Here is a 13,842-nt window from a genome sequence, read left to right as displayed (position 1 = left end):
GACACATCTCTGATCCTGCCAAAACTGTATGGGGATCTCTATTAATGAGACTGCGTCGGCACTGAACTCATAAACACGCTGGGTTATCGTCACAATCCCCTGCTTTTATTTTACACAGACAAACAGGAAAATAAATAATGGCAAACATCAGATCTACATTTGTACAATACATCAGTTCTTGCGATTCCAAGTATAATCCTGAAGGTTGTGTTGCCCGTTTGTCCCACATTGGCATGCTGTGCTTTCCTGCTCGTCCAGCTGTTCTTGAATCTCTTCCAAACCCGTCAGAGCTGATGTTTATTTGAAATAGTTCAATCCAATCCAGATTAATGGCGCTTTATCATCTGTCCCCCTCCTCCTCCTCCTCCTCCTCCTCTTCGACTTTAATCACAGAACTCACTGCTGCCAGACCCAGCATTTTCCCCTTTTATATGACTTCTGATGGATTTGCCTCATTTTAAATGGCTAATTATTTATCAGCAACATTATTAAATAAACTGCTCTATTTTAGAGCTTAAATCATAGAGCATAAACAGAGGACTTCTTGCAACATTAATTTGATGTTTATATGATTAAAATTTAAAAATGCTCTTTTTTGTACAATTGCCTCTTTTATCTGTGAGCTGACATTTTAGGGCTTTTCCAAATGTCATAATTCATCTCTTAAAACTAAATTGAGAATGAAGTGTGAGGGCGGTTCTTTCCCTTTTCCTCCTCTGTTTTAAAACATCACATTTTAGGCTTAACTCTTAAATCCTCTTCATACAGCACAGAATCCCTGAACTCGGTGACTCTGCTGCATTGCGTTGGATGGATGCCCTTTCTAAACTTAAGAAACTCTCTATTGGTTATGATGCTGAAGTCATACTGAAGCAAAATGTACGTTTCTGGCATGTTTAACATGAGTATATTACTGTTTTATAATGCATTTGTACTAAACTTAATTTTCAAGTTTGATTCTGAAGTTAATTCTAATTCATATAAAGATATAATTAACAAATTATTTACAAATTTAGATGAAATGCTACAACAGCATTCAAAGACATTCCACTTGATAATTTTGCTATTAGTTGCAATAGAGAAATCATATGTACTGTATAAGATGAGTCATTGACAAAATGATCATTTGATCCTAAAGGTCCCTCGTGACTAAAAATAAAAGTGTATAAAGAGGAAAAAAAAGCAGAAATGGCTTAACAGCAAATTCCAGTGTGTCTAGAAGACACTATATTTGGTTTAATTGGAGCTGTCTCGTTGAAATTAAAACTGTGAGCAAACAGAGAATCACGCATCAGCTCCTCAGAAGTATGAATAAACACCAGTGCGTCGCACGCACCTTTTGATTCCCACAACTTCAGTTTCCACAGCACAGGATGTTTTCTGGTAATGCAAATTGATTCCTAGAGTAAAAGCTGTTAGCGGATTGTTCTAATTAGTCAGCTGGTGAACATGGAAGTGATTAGCACATATTTGCTCAATGCAGATATTTGATCCGCCTAAATGTTGTTCAATAAATAATTCTCAAGACCCTATTAAATCAAAATTAGTGTTTTGTGGGTTTTAGTCCATGTGCATTTATTCTAGGAATTCTATATGCTAAACGTTGAAAAAAAAAATAAGTTTTTGAATAATTTTCTTCTAGTTAAACTGACCAAAAACACTGATGACTCATCCCGCACTACACAGATTTTTGTCCAATTAGATGCTCTATAGAGTCAGAATGCCCCGCCCCATAACACCACCTGCAACTGACTAGCAAATCATAGTTCATGTTTGTGCCATAGCTACAGCTGCACTGGTCAGATTTCTTCCTCTGTATTTCCTGTTAAAACGGAATTGTGGGTGGGGCATATTGAAAGGCTCACGTTTTTATTTTTTAAAAGTCAATAGACTTCAGATGCATCAACTACGAATTCCAATGATGTTTTATTTGCTTATTCTAGAGAACATCTGATTAGATAAAAATCAGTATAGTGCACGATGAGTCGTCAGTTCTGTTTTGTTTTCCCAGAAGATAATTTTTTTTTTTACATTTTGTATATATTATATAACATTTGGGAAGAAATAAAACCCCACAAAACTCTAATGCTAGCTTTTCACATAAGGCTACAGAAAACAAATACATACTGTTGGTACTGCAACATAAGTCAGCACACAGTGGACATCTCAGGCTATGCATTGGTTAATTCGTTATGATTTGGAAAGCTGCACCTTACAATCTATTCTCCATGTGTATGAGTGAGGCAATTACAGAGCGAGGCGATCATAACACTAGACTGGTATAATTTACATGCGTTCCTCTCTTATAAAGAGAGAAGATTCGTGAAATCAATAGAGGCGAAATGTCCCTGAGTTCGCGCCGAAGTGAATGATTCTAAATCGTCTTGTCACACAAGAGACTCGCAAACAGGTGCGTTATCCGAGTCCTGGCTGTGCATTGAACTCAACCCGGTGTCCGAGTCATCATCATGGGTGCATGTTTTGGACAGTCCCCTCGCCTGCTCTACCCAAACATTGTCTACTGAAGGCAGTTGTTCGGTTACTCCCTCATCTTTGCTGTCTTCCGCCTGTTTCTCTTCCATCTCGTCTAATCTATGAACCTTTTCGAGTAATTCCCTCAACTCCTTTTCTTTCGCGTCCAAAAGCTCCTGACTCATATCCAAGTCGCTCTTTAACGTCTCCAGATCGGTGTTCAAGCGCAGCCCGATGTATAAACTCGTATCCAGTTGTGTTTTGATCCTCGCCTCCTCTAACTGGAGTTCATTGTCTGTTAGGAGGTCCGGCGCAACTGGGACCGGGGTCACCTTGAGAGCCGTTTCTTCTCCACTGCTCTCCGCGTCTTTGTTGGAAAGCTCCTCCTGTCGCCGTCTCATCCACCTGTGGTTGAGTTCTTCTTGTATTTCCCCTGTAAGTATCTCCATCAGAGCCTCCCTCTCGGTCAGTTCCTCCTGAAGTTGAATGACTTGGTCGCAGCGTGACGCGTATTCCTCAAACTGCGCAAAGGACGCGTCCGGATGCGCGCTGGAATCGCTATCCAAGCCTTGCTCGAGCAAATAAGTGTCTTGCACGTAGTTTACGCCGTGTATTTTCATTCTGTCAAAGTGAACTTTCGATTCATACCTCTCGATTTCATTATCCAGCTCTTTTATTCGCTGTAGCTGCTGTCGGATAGTATGATCCTGCGAAATAATGAGATGGGCGAGCGTTTCCATTTTGTCCGCAGATGGTTTGTCTTTTGAAGAAACCTCCTCCTTCTTCTGATTAATTTTGTCCAACTTTCTAAAAGCCTTCCGCACGATCCTCCGCTGTTTGTCGTGTGAAATCTGCATGGTGGCTCTGGTAGGGCAAGGGCTCTCTTTGCTGAGCACGACCCGCGCCTCGGCGCTCCTCGGTCCGCTGTTGGGCAGCGACGCGTCGCTCCTGACCAGAACGAAGCGCACGTTCTCCTGCTCATCGCCCCAGGCGCTCCACAGCCGCAGGATTTTGGTTTTATTCGGCAGAATCCGCTCATAACCCCTCCATTTTTCCACGATACAGTACGACTGTGGAGGACCGGTGAGCATCGCGCCTTTCTGGAAGCTCTGGTCCTCCAGCAGCACTTTCACTACATCCGCGCAGGTGGTGCGTCTGGACAGCCCGGACACCAGCTTCTCCTCCCGGCATACCCACACAGAGATTTTGCTTTCCCCTTGTTCCATGATTACTCACATCGAGGTCCACGAAACCGGTTTTACCTTGCACTCTAACATTGATCAAATGTTACACGCGGGAAAACGAGTCTCCGCCGCGCGCTGAGAGTTGTGTTTGTCTCTAAACTACAGCAGCGTGTTTCTGAGCGCGCAGGCACCGCCCACCGACTCCCAACAACACGTGACATTAAACTCCAACTTCACTCATTATATTGATAATGCACTCAGATAAATGGACTGGTTGTCACTTTTCACTCCATCCATCCCATTATTTTTGAAAGCATTTCTGTGTAGGAAAAATGCATCTGAATATTTCACTGAACATATATTGACCAATAATGGGACATGTTGTCACACTACTGTAATAAATTAAATTAAATTTATACATTTAGCAGATGCTTTTATCCAAAGCGACTTACAGTGCATTCAGGCTGTCAATATTTACCGGTCATGTGTTCCAAGGGAATCGAACCCCCAACAATTGAGCTACAGGAACACTCAGTAATAGGGTGATTGTCACAATGGAATTTGCTATTAAACCACCTATACAGACGTTTCAGCGAAATGTAAACACATAAAACAACCATGAATCACAAAGCAATTCTGAAACACCCAAAATTGTAAAACTAACACAAAAATGCTGAAACTTTGTTTTGACTAACAAGTAATGTAATTAAAGGTTTAAGAAACTGGGGCTCATCAACCCCTTAAACATCATTTAAGTTTACAAAAAGCTAAAAATTGTATAATAAAAATAATAAGTAGCCTAAATTAATAAATAAATTCATTAAAAATAAAGAGAATACAAAACTCTGGATATAAATGTTGCTATTTTATTAGTTTACATGCATGCAATTAACCACATTCAAAGAAAAAGACTAATGATTACATCATAAAAATATAAAAAATAAAACACTTGCTAAAAAAAATACATATTAGTTGTCATTAACCAGTATAAGAGAATCGAAAGCTAATAATTTTTATCATAAAAATGTAAACTTCAAAATCTAAATAAAGCACTAAAAATGTTGACATTTTCTTAGTTTGTCTTAGTTTGACCAATTGTGAACACTGAATGTGTTGTTGAATTATTTAAAAGTTATCTTCAAATCTCTTTTCAAGTAAATATTCAGGTCAAAGAGGTTTGGCTGGCCGAAACATTTGGGAATCCCTTGTTATTAAACTGCATTAATGTCTAACATTTAAAACAAATGGGACGTGACAGTCAGCCAAGTATGCTGACCCATACTCAGAATTTGTGCTCTGCATTTTAACCCATCTGAAGTGCACACACACAGAGCAGTGAACACACACACACACACACACGGAGCAGTGGTCAGCCATTAATGCTGCGGTGCCCAGGGAGCAGCTGGGGGTTCGATGCCTTGCTCAAGGCCACCTAAGTCATGGTATTGCCGGCCCGAGATTCGAACCCACAGTCGTGGCCTAGTGGTTAGAGAGTTTGACTCCTAACCCTAGGGTTGTGGGTTCGAATCTCGGGCCGGCAATACCACCAAATGACGACTTGCCCCAGTGAGAAAACAACATGACACAAAATACCCTGGTCCACATGAAACATTATATAACCATAATCTTTGTTAATATTATTGGTGTTACTAGTTCTCTGATGACATAATGTACATTTGACAGAATATGAGCTTTAGACCGTACTGTAGGCCTAAGCCTGTGAAGTACTTCACTAGAGGGAGCTTTATCATTATTAGTCTGAGAAAAGGTCAGTGACTATAATGTAAATCACTACACTGGTTTTGTCCAGCTGTGCATAACCGGATGTTCAGATTTCCCATTGGTCAGTGCGGATTTAGGCTGTAATATCCCCAGAGGAGACAGAAGGCAAAAGACAACTTTCCTGGTGATATAAACCCTCAGAATTATATCAAAAGTTCTGTTGTGCTATAGACCTGTTGACATACTGTATTTCTACTGATAATAATAATAATTATGTTAGAATAATCTGTATATATATATACACATTGATTATACATTTAGACAAGATTTAAAGTGACTGTCAGTAATAATTTAACTGAAACAATTTAATATTACTGTTAAATGTAATATTTAGGAAAATGGAAAATGAATTAAAAATGAATTATAACATTGTGATACCTAAATTCAGTTGTAGCATTTAAAACCATTGATTATTATTATTATTAACTGTTGTAATTCATTTAGACAAGATAATATAGAATATATTACTTGCCATCAATGAGCTATCAACCATATCATTGAATTTGTTCTTTAGCTGTTCCAGTGCTCAATGTTCAACGACAAATACACACTATAATATATAATAATAACAACAATAACAATATTAATACTATTACTACTACTAATACTACTAATATATCACTTAGTAGTAGTAGCAATAGTAATATTGTTATAATTAAGTAATAATATGTTAATAATAATAATAAAAACAATTACATTTATAATTATAACAAATAATTGTAAAATTTTTATATTGTGTATATAATCTTGTTCATTTAATTTGTATTAAATTCTATTTTGTAAAACTGAATAAAGTGAGTGCGGAAAACAGGGTGGGTCATTTACAGTGATATAGTTGACTTTATTGCAAATGATTGCAAAGATGCTATTTAAACTGAACTGAGCTGGATAATGACATCGCTGAATGCAATGATGGACTGCCCTTAACTGTCATTTTGCATTATTGACACACTGTTTTCCTATTTAATGTTGTTTAGTTGCTTTGACACAATCGGTTTTGTTTAAAGCGCTATATAAATAAAGGTGACTTGACTTGGTGTGTCATTATTTACAATGTACTGCCACCTAGTGGTTGTAAAAAAACATGACTTATATATATATTTATTTATTTATTTTTTTTTTTTTACAGAAGACTCCATGAAAACAAGCCACATGTCATTCATACTGGTAAAATATGTTTCTCAAAAACAACAAATATGCTACTAATTACTAAGTTCAGGAAAAAAAGTAGAGAAACTAAGCAAAACAGTTTGCAGTACAAACACTAAAATTTATTTTTTTAATTTTCATCCCCTCAAGGATAATATACACAACTGAAAACAATTATCTGACACGAGTCCACCTCTTAAAAACGCTACCAATCATCGTTTCAGTGCTCCCCAGACAAAGTGTTCTTAGTGAAAACAGACAATAACTGCATCAAATACATTAGTGTTCTCTTTTAATGCTTTTTTAAATAACAGATACTCTGCAAAACGTGTAAAACATGGCTGACAATAAAAACTAACACAAAACAATCTTGTGTGGTAAATAAGACTGAGATCGACAGTTTGATTCTGATTCAGGGGTCATTTAATCCAGAATAACGAGGTTCTTTAAACACTGGACTTTCACTTATCAGTTTAATTAAAGTCACGTGATGCCTTTGTGTTCCTCAATATACATGACACCATAACAAACTGCTTTCTCATGCTGGATATGAAATTCCCGATTCCTACTAAAATTAAAATATCCTTCCATCAAAATGAGAGAGCAATAACACTTTTCTATCAGTTTTAACTTTTTTTTCCTCCCCGCTTTTTTAAAATGTCAAAGGCCATCACGGTGATAGAATCCAAAATTGACTCGCTTTGTTTTTTTTTTTAGTGTCAATTTTCTGAGTTGGAAAAACACACAAAAGGCACTTTCAACACCTGTAGCTTTCACTCGGCATGAACAGAAGTGATAGAATGTGTTTATTTGGTGTATAAGAGAAAGATGTGACCTACTTTCTTAGACTGGATAGAAAAAAAAAGTGGGACAAAATAGCCCACTTTTACTCACAACTAGACGATGTCTGCGATGATAAACACTAAGGCACGATGTGCTTTGGTGATTTTGCTATGTAAATTCCCTTTCTTGTGTAGACTGTTCTGATATGAGCAGAAATAACACGTTCGTTTCTAAAAGCTGAAATTAGTCACTTTTGCGCCAATAGCGCCACCTAATGGAATTTCAAAAATAAATACGGTTGCCAACAACGGATAGCCCCGCCCACAACTCACGCCATTGGTCGAGTGAGTGTTTACACGAGTCTGCATATTAAGCTGGGATAGCAGGATTCCAAACAGAAAAATAAAAAATTACATCGGCTTTAAATGCAAAGGAAATTCACTAATTAAGGGTTGAATTTTGTTGCTGTTTTTAAAGTTTCCTATAAGAAAATGATCTTTTTCCTAGTGTTTACTATACATAACTGTAGGTCACACTGGAACAGCCCGTGTGCAGTGTAAGGCAGGTTGTTCCACATAAATAATACAGTACCTTTTTATGCTCTTCATTAAAGTTGAATCCATTAAAGGTCAAAAAATACCAGGGGCGAAGTCTTTGAAATGTAATTCAGTGTGAGAATAAAAGGTTAAAAACAGTATAATAAAAACTGAAAAAAGCTTTCAAGGACTATGACAATACGTTTTCATATAAGCAATGCTCTTTCAAAAACACATTAATGTTGGTTTAAAACATCAACCAAGTTAAACAGACATCTGAACAAAGTAACAAAACCGTACCGTTTCACCCACCACGACAGGTTAATGAAAAATAAACACCAAAACACAAGAGATACACTTATTATAATGTAATTATTCATTCCAGTCCTCACTCCAAAACGCGACAAAAGCCTTCTGGGTGGGACTGACAGAGGCACAGCCACTTAAAACCAGCTCGTGAGTCATTCAAAGGCTTTTCTTAGTCTGTTAGGCTTTGCTGCTCTTGGCGGTCGTCAGCTGTGCAGCCTAAAAGCCTCAGTGAATATAAAGTGTCCACTGTTCTCTGTGGGTCGTAGTGTTACTGGTGAGAGTCGAGGAGCTTCAGTCTTTGACCAGTCTGTAGATGTGATGCTGAGCGCCGTGCTCGCTGTTGGAGACCTCGAACACACAGGCTATGCACAGTAGGGTCTCTTGAGTCTCCCTGTTCGTCACCACCTGCGGGAACAGTGCAGGAATTGATGCTTTTAGCAATAGGCAACACAAGACCACATTTGACACCCAATACATAGTCATATTTACGCATGCACATTTACAAAACACATGGGAATCGTAGGACCTACCAATAGGATGGTGAAGTTTTCTAGTACGCTGTTCATCATGTACTTCTCAGGCAGGTGCTTGAGCTTATGGATAAAGTTGATCATGTATTCACACATGGGAGACCGGTTTATCTTGTACACAAAGCGGCCGTTCTCAAAACGTGCATACTCCGTCTACCAGAAGAGACAAAAATAAAATAATAATAAATGATATTTTAAATAGTACCAGAGAATGTCTAATATGGCGAGAAGTCTCACTCTCACTACACTTCCGACTTCTGAACTGGTTGCAGTTCCACTCTGATTCCATATGAGGGCGCTCACAGGACGAGTGCAGAATGAATGGAGGTCAATGGCGGTATACCCCTCACAATCCACTTTTCTCAAGATATAATTTTTTGTCTAGTAATTTGAATGTTGTATTCGAAAGGAGATGCAAAGAAATTACACATTGCTGGGTGTTAGATTTTTTAGAGTCACTTATTTGCTTTAAAAAGTCTTTTAAAATGTCAATGACGTCATACACATTCACATTCATTAGCAGAATGCTAGCATGTTATGGGCAACAACAACTCAGCCTGTAAGAAATTGAAAGGACATAAGTACTCGTTCATTCAACTTTCGACCTATAACCCATGTTGAACTTGCAAAACCTACAATCAGATCTGAGATTTCTCAACAGCAATCTGGTGAAAGGGACAAATTTAGCCGTCTAGCCCCATGGACTCCCATTCACTTTGCACTCATGGCGATCGCCCCCAGTGGAACTCTGGTGGAACTGCAACCAAAATTCGGTACAATTAGACTTAATAGGGAGTGGGAAGGCTCTCCGTAGACAGGCTCTGATAGTACTGTTTTAATCTCATAATTACACACATACTGTATCTAATTAAATACAATTAATAAATTACACAATTACATTAAATATATATATATATATATATATATATATATATATATATATATATATATATAAACTGGTATAACAATGTTAAAATTGTGTGGTTTAGTCATTTTATTATATAAAATTACATTTGAATTACATTAAATATTAAAATGCATAATACTTAATTAGCAATGCATATAACTAATTAAAAATTACGTTTTTATAAATATATACAGTAGAAAATTTATAAAATATCTTCTTTACTTAATAAAGATTCTGGGCATAAAAAAATTGATAATTTTGATCCATACTATTGCTACAAATATACCCAAAATGTTTAATAAAATAAAAAAATAATAAATAAAAAAATAATATTGTGTAGTAAATTCATATCAAGTGGTTTATTGATTTTATATGATATAAAATTTAATTTAAATTATATAAAATTTTATAACGCATGCTTAATGTATTAAATTCATTTTAAAATTACATTTATGCAAAATTACGTATTCACAAATAAAAAATTACAAATATGATTTTAAATAGTACATTATTACAGATACAATTAAAATTAAATTTTATGTATATGATTTTAAATATTACATTATATTAGATGTAAAAGTAAATGGTACATTTTAAATGTTCAATTATGATGATTTTAAATATTACAATATCACAAATAAAATATTAAATGAAATACAATAAAAAATAAATTAAAATAATAGTAATCTGCCATAAACTTAGTAAGAAAACGTGTGTGTGTATATATATATATATATAATATATAATAAATTATTTTTAATATGACAACATTTCGATGTTTATGAACATTTTTTTTAAACTGAAGCTTTATTTAACTTATTTATTTATCATATTAATTTATCATATTTGTCATATCATTTATTCTCTCCTCACCTCAACTTTTTCAACCACCTGTTTCCCGAAGGAGCAGACCTTTGTGGAGCAGGTAATGGTCATGTTCTCTGAGCTCTCGTACTGACTGGTTACGCCATAAAATGCCCCAGAATCCTCCAGGATGTTACAGTTGAGGTCGGCCTGAGGACACACCAGAGAAAAGCTCAGTGACAATGAATAAACAGAAGGAGAGTACACACTGACAAAAGCAAATGTGTTCAATTCCACCCCAGAGTTTGCATACAGTTGGGTAAATAAATGCGTCATTTGTCAGATGCTAATAAATAAATAAAAGGTGCTTCATCTTAACAGTAAACTCTGTGGGTATTATACAGCCTCCTGTCATATTCATTAAGACCACACACACATGCAATCACTTTTTTCTTTTACAGTTGCATTAAATTGAACTTTTTCAAAAGTTTATTTTAAAACATTAAGTGCATCATCAGAGACTGATAGAATTTTTTTTTGCAGTCTCAGAGATTTCAAGGCTATAAAATATGATTATTGCATAGAAATCAAAAGATAAAAACCCTGTATCCTGCTTGCTGTCCTAAAAACACCCATTAGTAAAAGATAAAGCAGGCCACCTTCCAAAACTAGTCTTTAATGCAAGAGTGTAGTGAGTGTTAACCTCCAGAGAGCGGTGTTTGAGTCTGTACAGGATGTGCTCAGAGCGGCAGGTGTTCAAATAAAGGCTCCCTATCCAATCCAGCATGTTTCCATTCAGACTGCCCTGGCTTTAACACAGCACTTTAATCAAAGCAGTTCAGCTGCCTCGATTCAGACTCATGCAAGTGACTCGTGCTCGACGGATGCTGATGCTGAAATTTACACAATGCTGATATACGACTGATTCTTCAACTTCTGCAGCGCTTTTATGTCGTAGGGGATTATTTTTCAAACCTCTTCTATGTATAGATTTTACCCAGATTTTCAGTCTTGACCTAAAAGCCATCATTACAATACATATATTTTTATATATATATATATATATATATATATATATATATATATATATATATATATATATATATATATATATATATATATATATATATTTATATATAATGTAAGTTAAAGTAAATTGTAGTGTTTATTTAAAGATAAATATCAAAATTGTAAAATATTATTTGAAGTTTGTGATTAAAGCTTGTATTTAATATCAAAAGGATTTTTTTTTATAAATTCAAAACTGTCTATACTATAGAAACAACTATCTATTATTACTTATCCATATTTAAAGTTTTATATTTGACAATATTTAAAAAATAGTCAATTTTAAATGAATAGTAATATTATAAATAAGATATTATATATATATATATTGTGTAATTTATAAATTGTATTTACCGTAATTAGATACAGTATTGTGTGTATACATATATACGTACATATATACGTATATACATATACATATATTAATTATATATATATATATATATATATATATATAATTAAAATAATATAATAATATAAACTGGTATAACAATATTAAAATTGTCTGGTTTAATCATTTTATTATAAAAAATTACATTTGAATTATTTTAAATATTAAGATGCATAACACTTAATTAGCAATGCATATAACTAATAAAAGATTACGTTTTTATAAATATTTACAGTAGAAAATTGACAAAATATCTTCTTAATAAAGATTTGGGGAATAAAATAATATTTTTTTTTAATTTTGATCCATACTATTGCTACAAATATAACCAAAATGTTTAATATATTACATTAAAAATTAAATTAAAAACACTCATATTTATAATTAGCTATCAAACTGTTAAGTTTCAGCTAAGATATCTTTTTATTTAAACCTTTTTTTAATGTTTATTAAATGTTTTATTACCAATTAAAATTGACATAAAAAAGCCAAATGTGAAAATGTGTATAAAAACGTAAGAAATTAATTATGAATTATTATAGGAATAACCCTGGTCTCAGGAATATAAAAGCCATCATAAAAATTAATTATGTTTAAATTAAAGTTTATATCAGAATCTTTTTTTATTATTATTAACTTTAGGTTTGTGATTTGTAATATTATAATTTTTTTGTTAAGCCAAAGCCTAATGTAACCCTACTCAAAGAGGCACCACTATTAATAATTAGTTATTAAAATATATATAAAAAAAAAATTTTTTTTTTACATTTATATTTTACGTTTTATATTGAAAATTCAGTATTTTAATATAAAAGTATTAAATATTAATTATTATATAAAAAAGGCTAAAAGTTCAAATACAAAACTGCTTAATTAATTATGATTCATTACATTAATTCATGAATTACTCATTTTAAAATCATATTGCATATAAATATATTCACAATATATTTCACTACAATTCAATTACGCCACTGTCTAAATTACAGAACTATGAAAAGTGCAAGGAAAAGAAGGTTGGAAAATGATTCAAACAATTTGTAAGGTCACGTGCTAACAGCTACAGTAAGCTCCAACTCAACTCAAATCCTGAGGACTCACCCAGAACTTGACCAGGAAGAAGGCGTTCTGAGGTCCTTTTCCAAACAGCTCCTTCAGCCCGCCCTTCTTCTCAGGAAATTTGTCATAGATTTGACGTATGTCCACTGTCTCCAGGAGCGCGTCGTTGTACGAATGATTCGTCTGGCTGATGTGGACGAACAGATGCTTGTTGTACTGCAGAAAGAGATGTCATTAGATCATTGCAATATTAATACGGTCCACAGAAAATGAACTAACATGCTCTTATTTTGCGCAAGAATAATTACGTGACATGTTGCCTGGGCCACAAGCTTTTTTTAAAGAGTTTAAAGTTTTCAATGAGTCCAAATGCCATTCCTAAATGTTGTTTGTGTTAGTAACGAAGCATTTCAGATTGCATTGGTGAGGCATTTCAGGTACGTTCTGAACCTTTTCCCCAAAGCTGAACATTTGTGTGACTGGACAACTGTATTGAGAACGCAACTCGTTATGCGTAAAGCTACAAACAGAAGATTAATAGCCACTGTCACGCCAGACCAGAGGGACAAGCATTTCATAGAGATGCTGCCAACATGATCCATTACACAGGTCTGCTTTAACACAGACACAAGGCATTCTGGTAACCTGCAGGTCACAACTTCTTCCTGGATCTCACTTTTAATTTAAACATGCTGTTTTGTCTTCATTGCCTTGACTGTAGTCAGATCAGTGCTTAAAGACACTTCATTTGAAGACACTTAAGGGAGTGAGTACTGAATCATAAAAAGCCTGTTCAGAAGCTACACTTCTGTTTTCTTCTAGTTTACCAGAAACTATCTGTTTTAGCTTAGCGCTTCATTTGATTTTT

General features: G+C 34.7%; 2 protein-coding genes across 2 annotated transcripts in view; both read right to left on the bottom strand.

Annotated features, from left to right (window-relative positions):
- Positions 1 to 995: 995 nt before the first annotated feature.
- Positions 996 to 3,801, bottom strand: rassf10a (Ras association domain family member 10a). Its single transcript, XM_059536198.1, has one exon. It carries the CDS (start codon positions 3,696 to 3,698, stop codon positions 2,388 to 2,390), a length of 1,311 nt encoding a protein of 436 aa, XP_059392181.1. The 5' UTR covers positions 3,699 to 3,801; the 3' UTR covers positions 996 to 2,387.
- A 2,886-nt stretch (positions 3,802 to 6,687) lies between these two features.
- tead1a (TEA domain family member 1a) overlaps positions 6,688 to 13,842 on the bottom strand; it is a 39,775-nt gene continuing 32,620 nt past the window's right edge. The window contains exons 10-13 of the mRNA XM_059536015.1: positions 13,017 to 13,190; positions 10,526 to 10,666; positions 8,746 to 8,898; positions 6,688 to 8,620 (exon numbers count right to left, since the gene is read on the bottom strand). Coding sequence (XP_059391998.1) covers positions 8,507 to 8,620; positions 8,746 to 8,898; positions 10,526 to 10,666; positions 13,017 to 13,190 — 582 coding nt within the window. The 3' untranslated portion in view covers positions 6,688 to 8,506. The remainder of the gene's footprint in view (positions 8,621 to 8,745; positions 8,899 to 10,525; positions 10,667 to 13,016; positions 13,191 to 13,842) is intronic.

This window comes from Carassius carassius, chromosome 43, assembly GCF_963082965.1.
Source record: "Carassius carassius chromosome 43, fCarCar2.1, whole genome shotgun sequence".
Lineage (NCBI taxonomy): Eukaryota > Metazoa > Chordata > Actinopteri > Cypriniformes > Cyprinidae > Carassius > Carassius carassius.
This window is presented reverse-complemented; position numbering and strand designations above follow the sequence as displayed.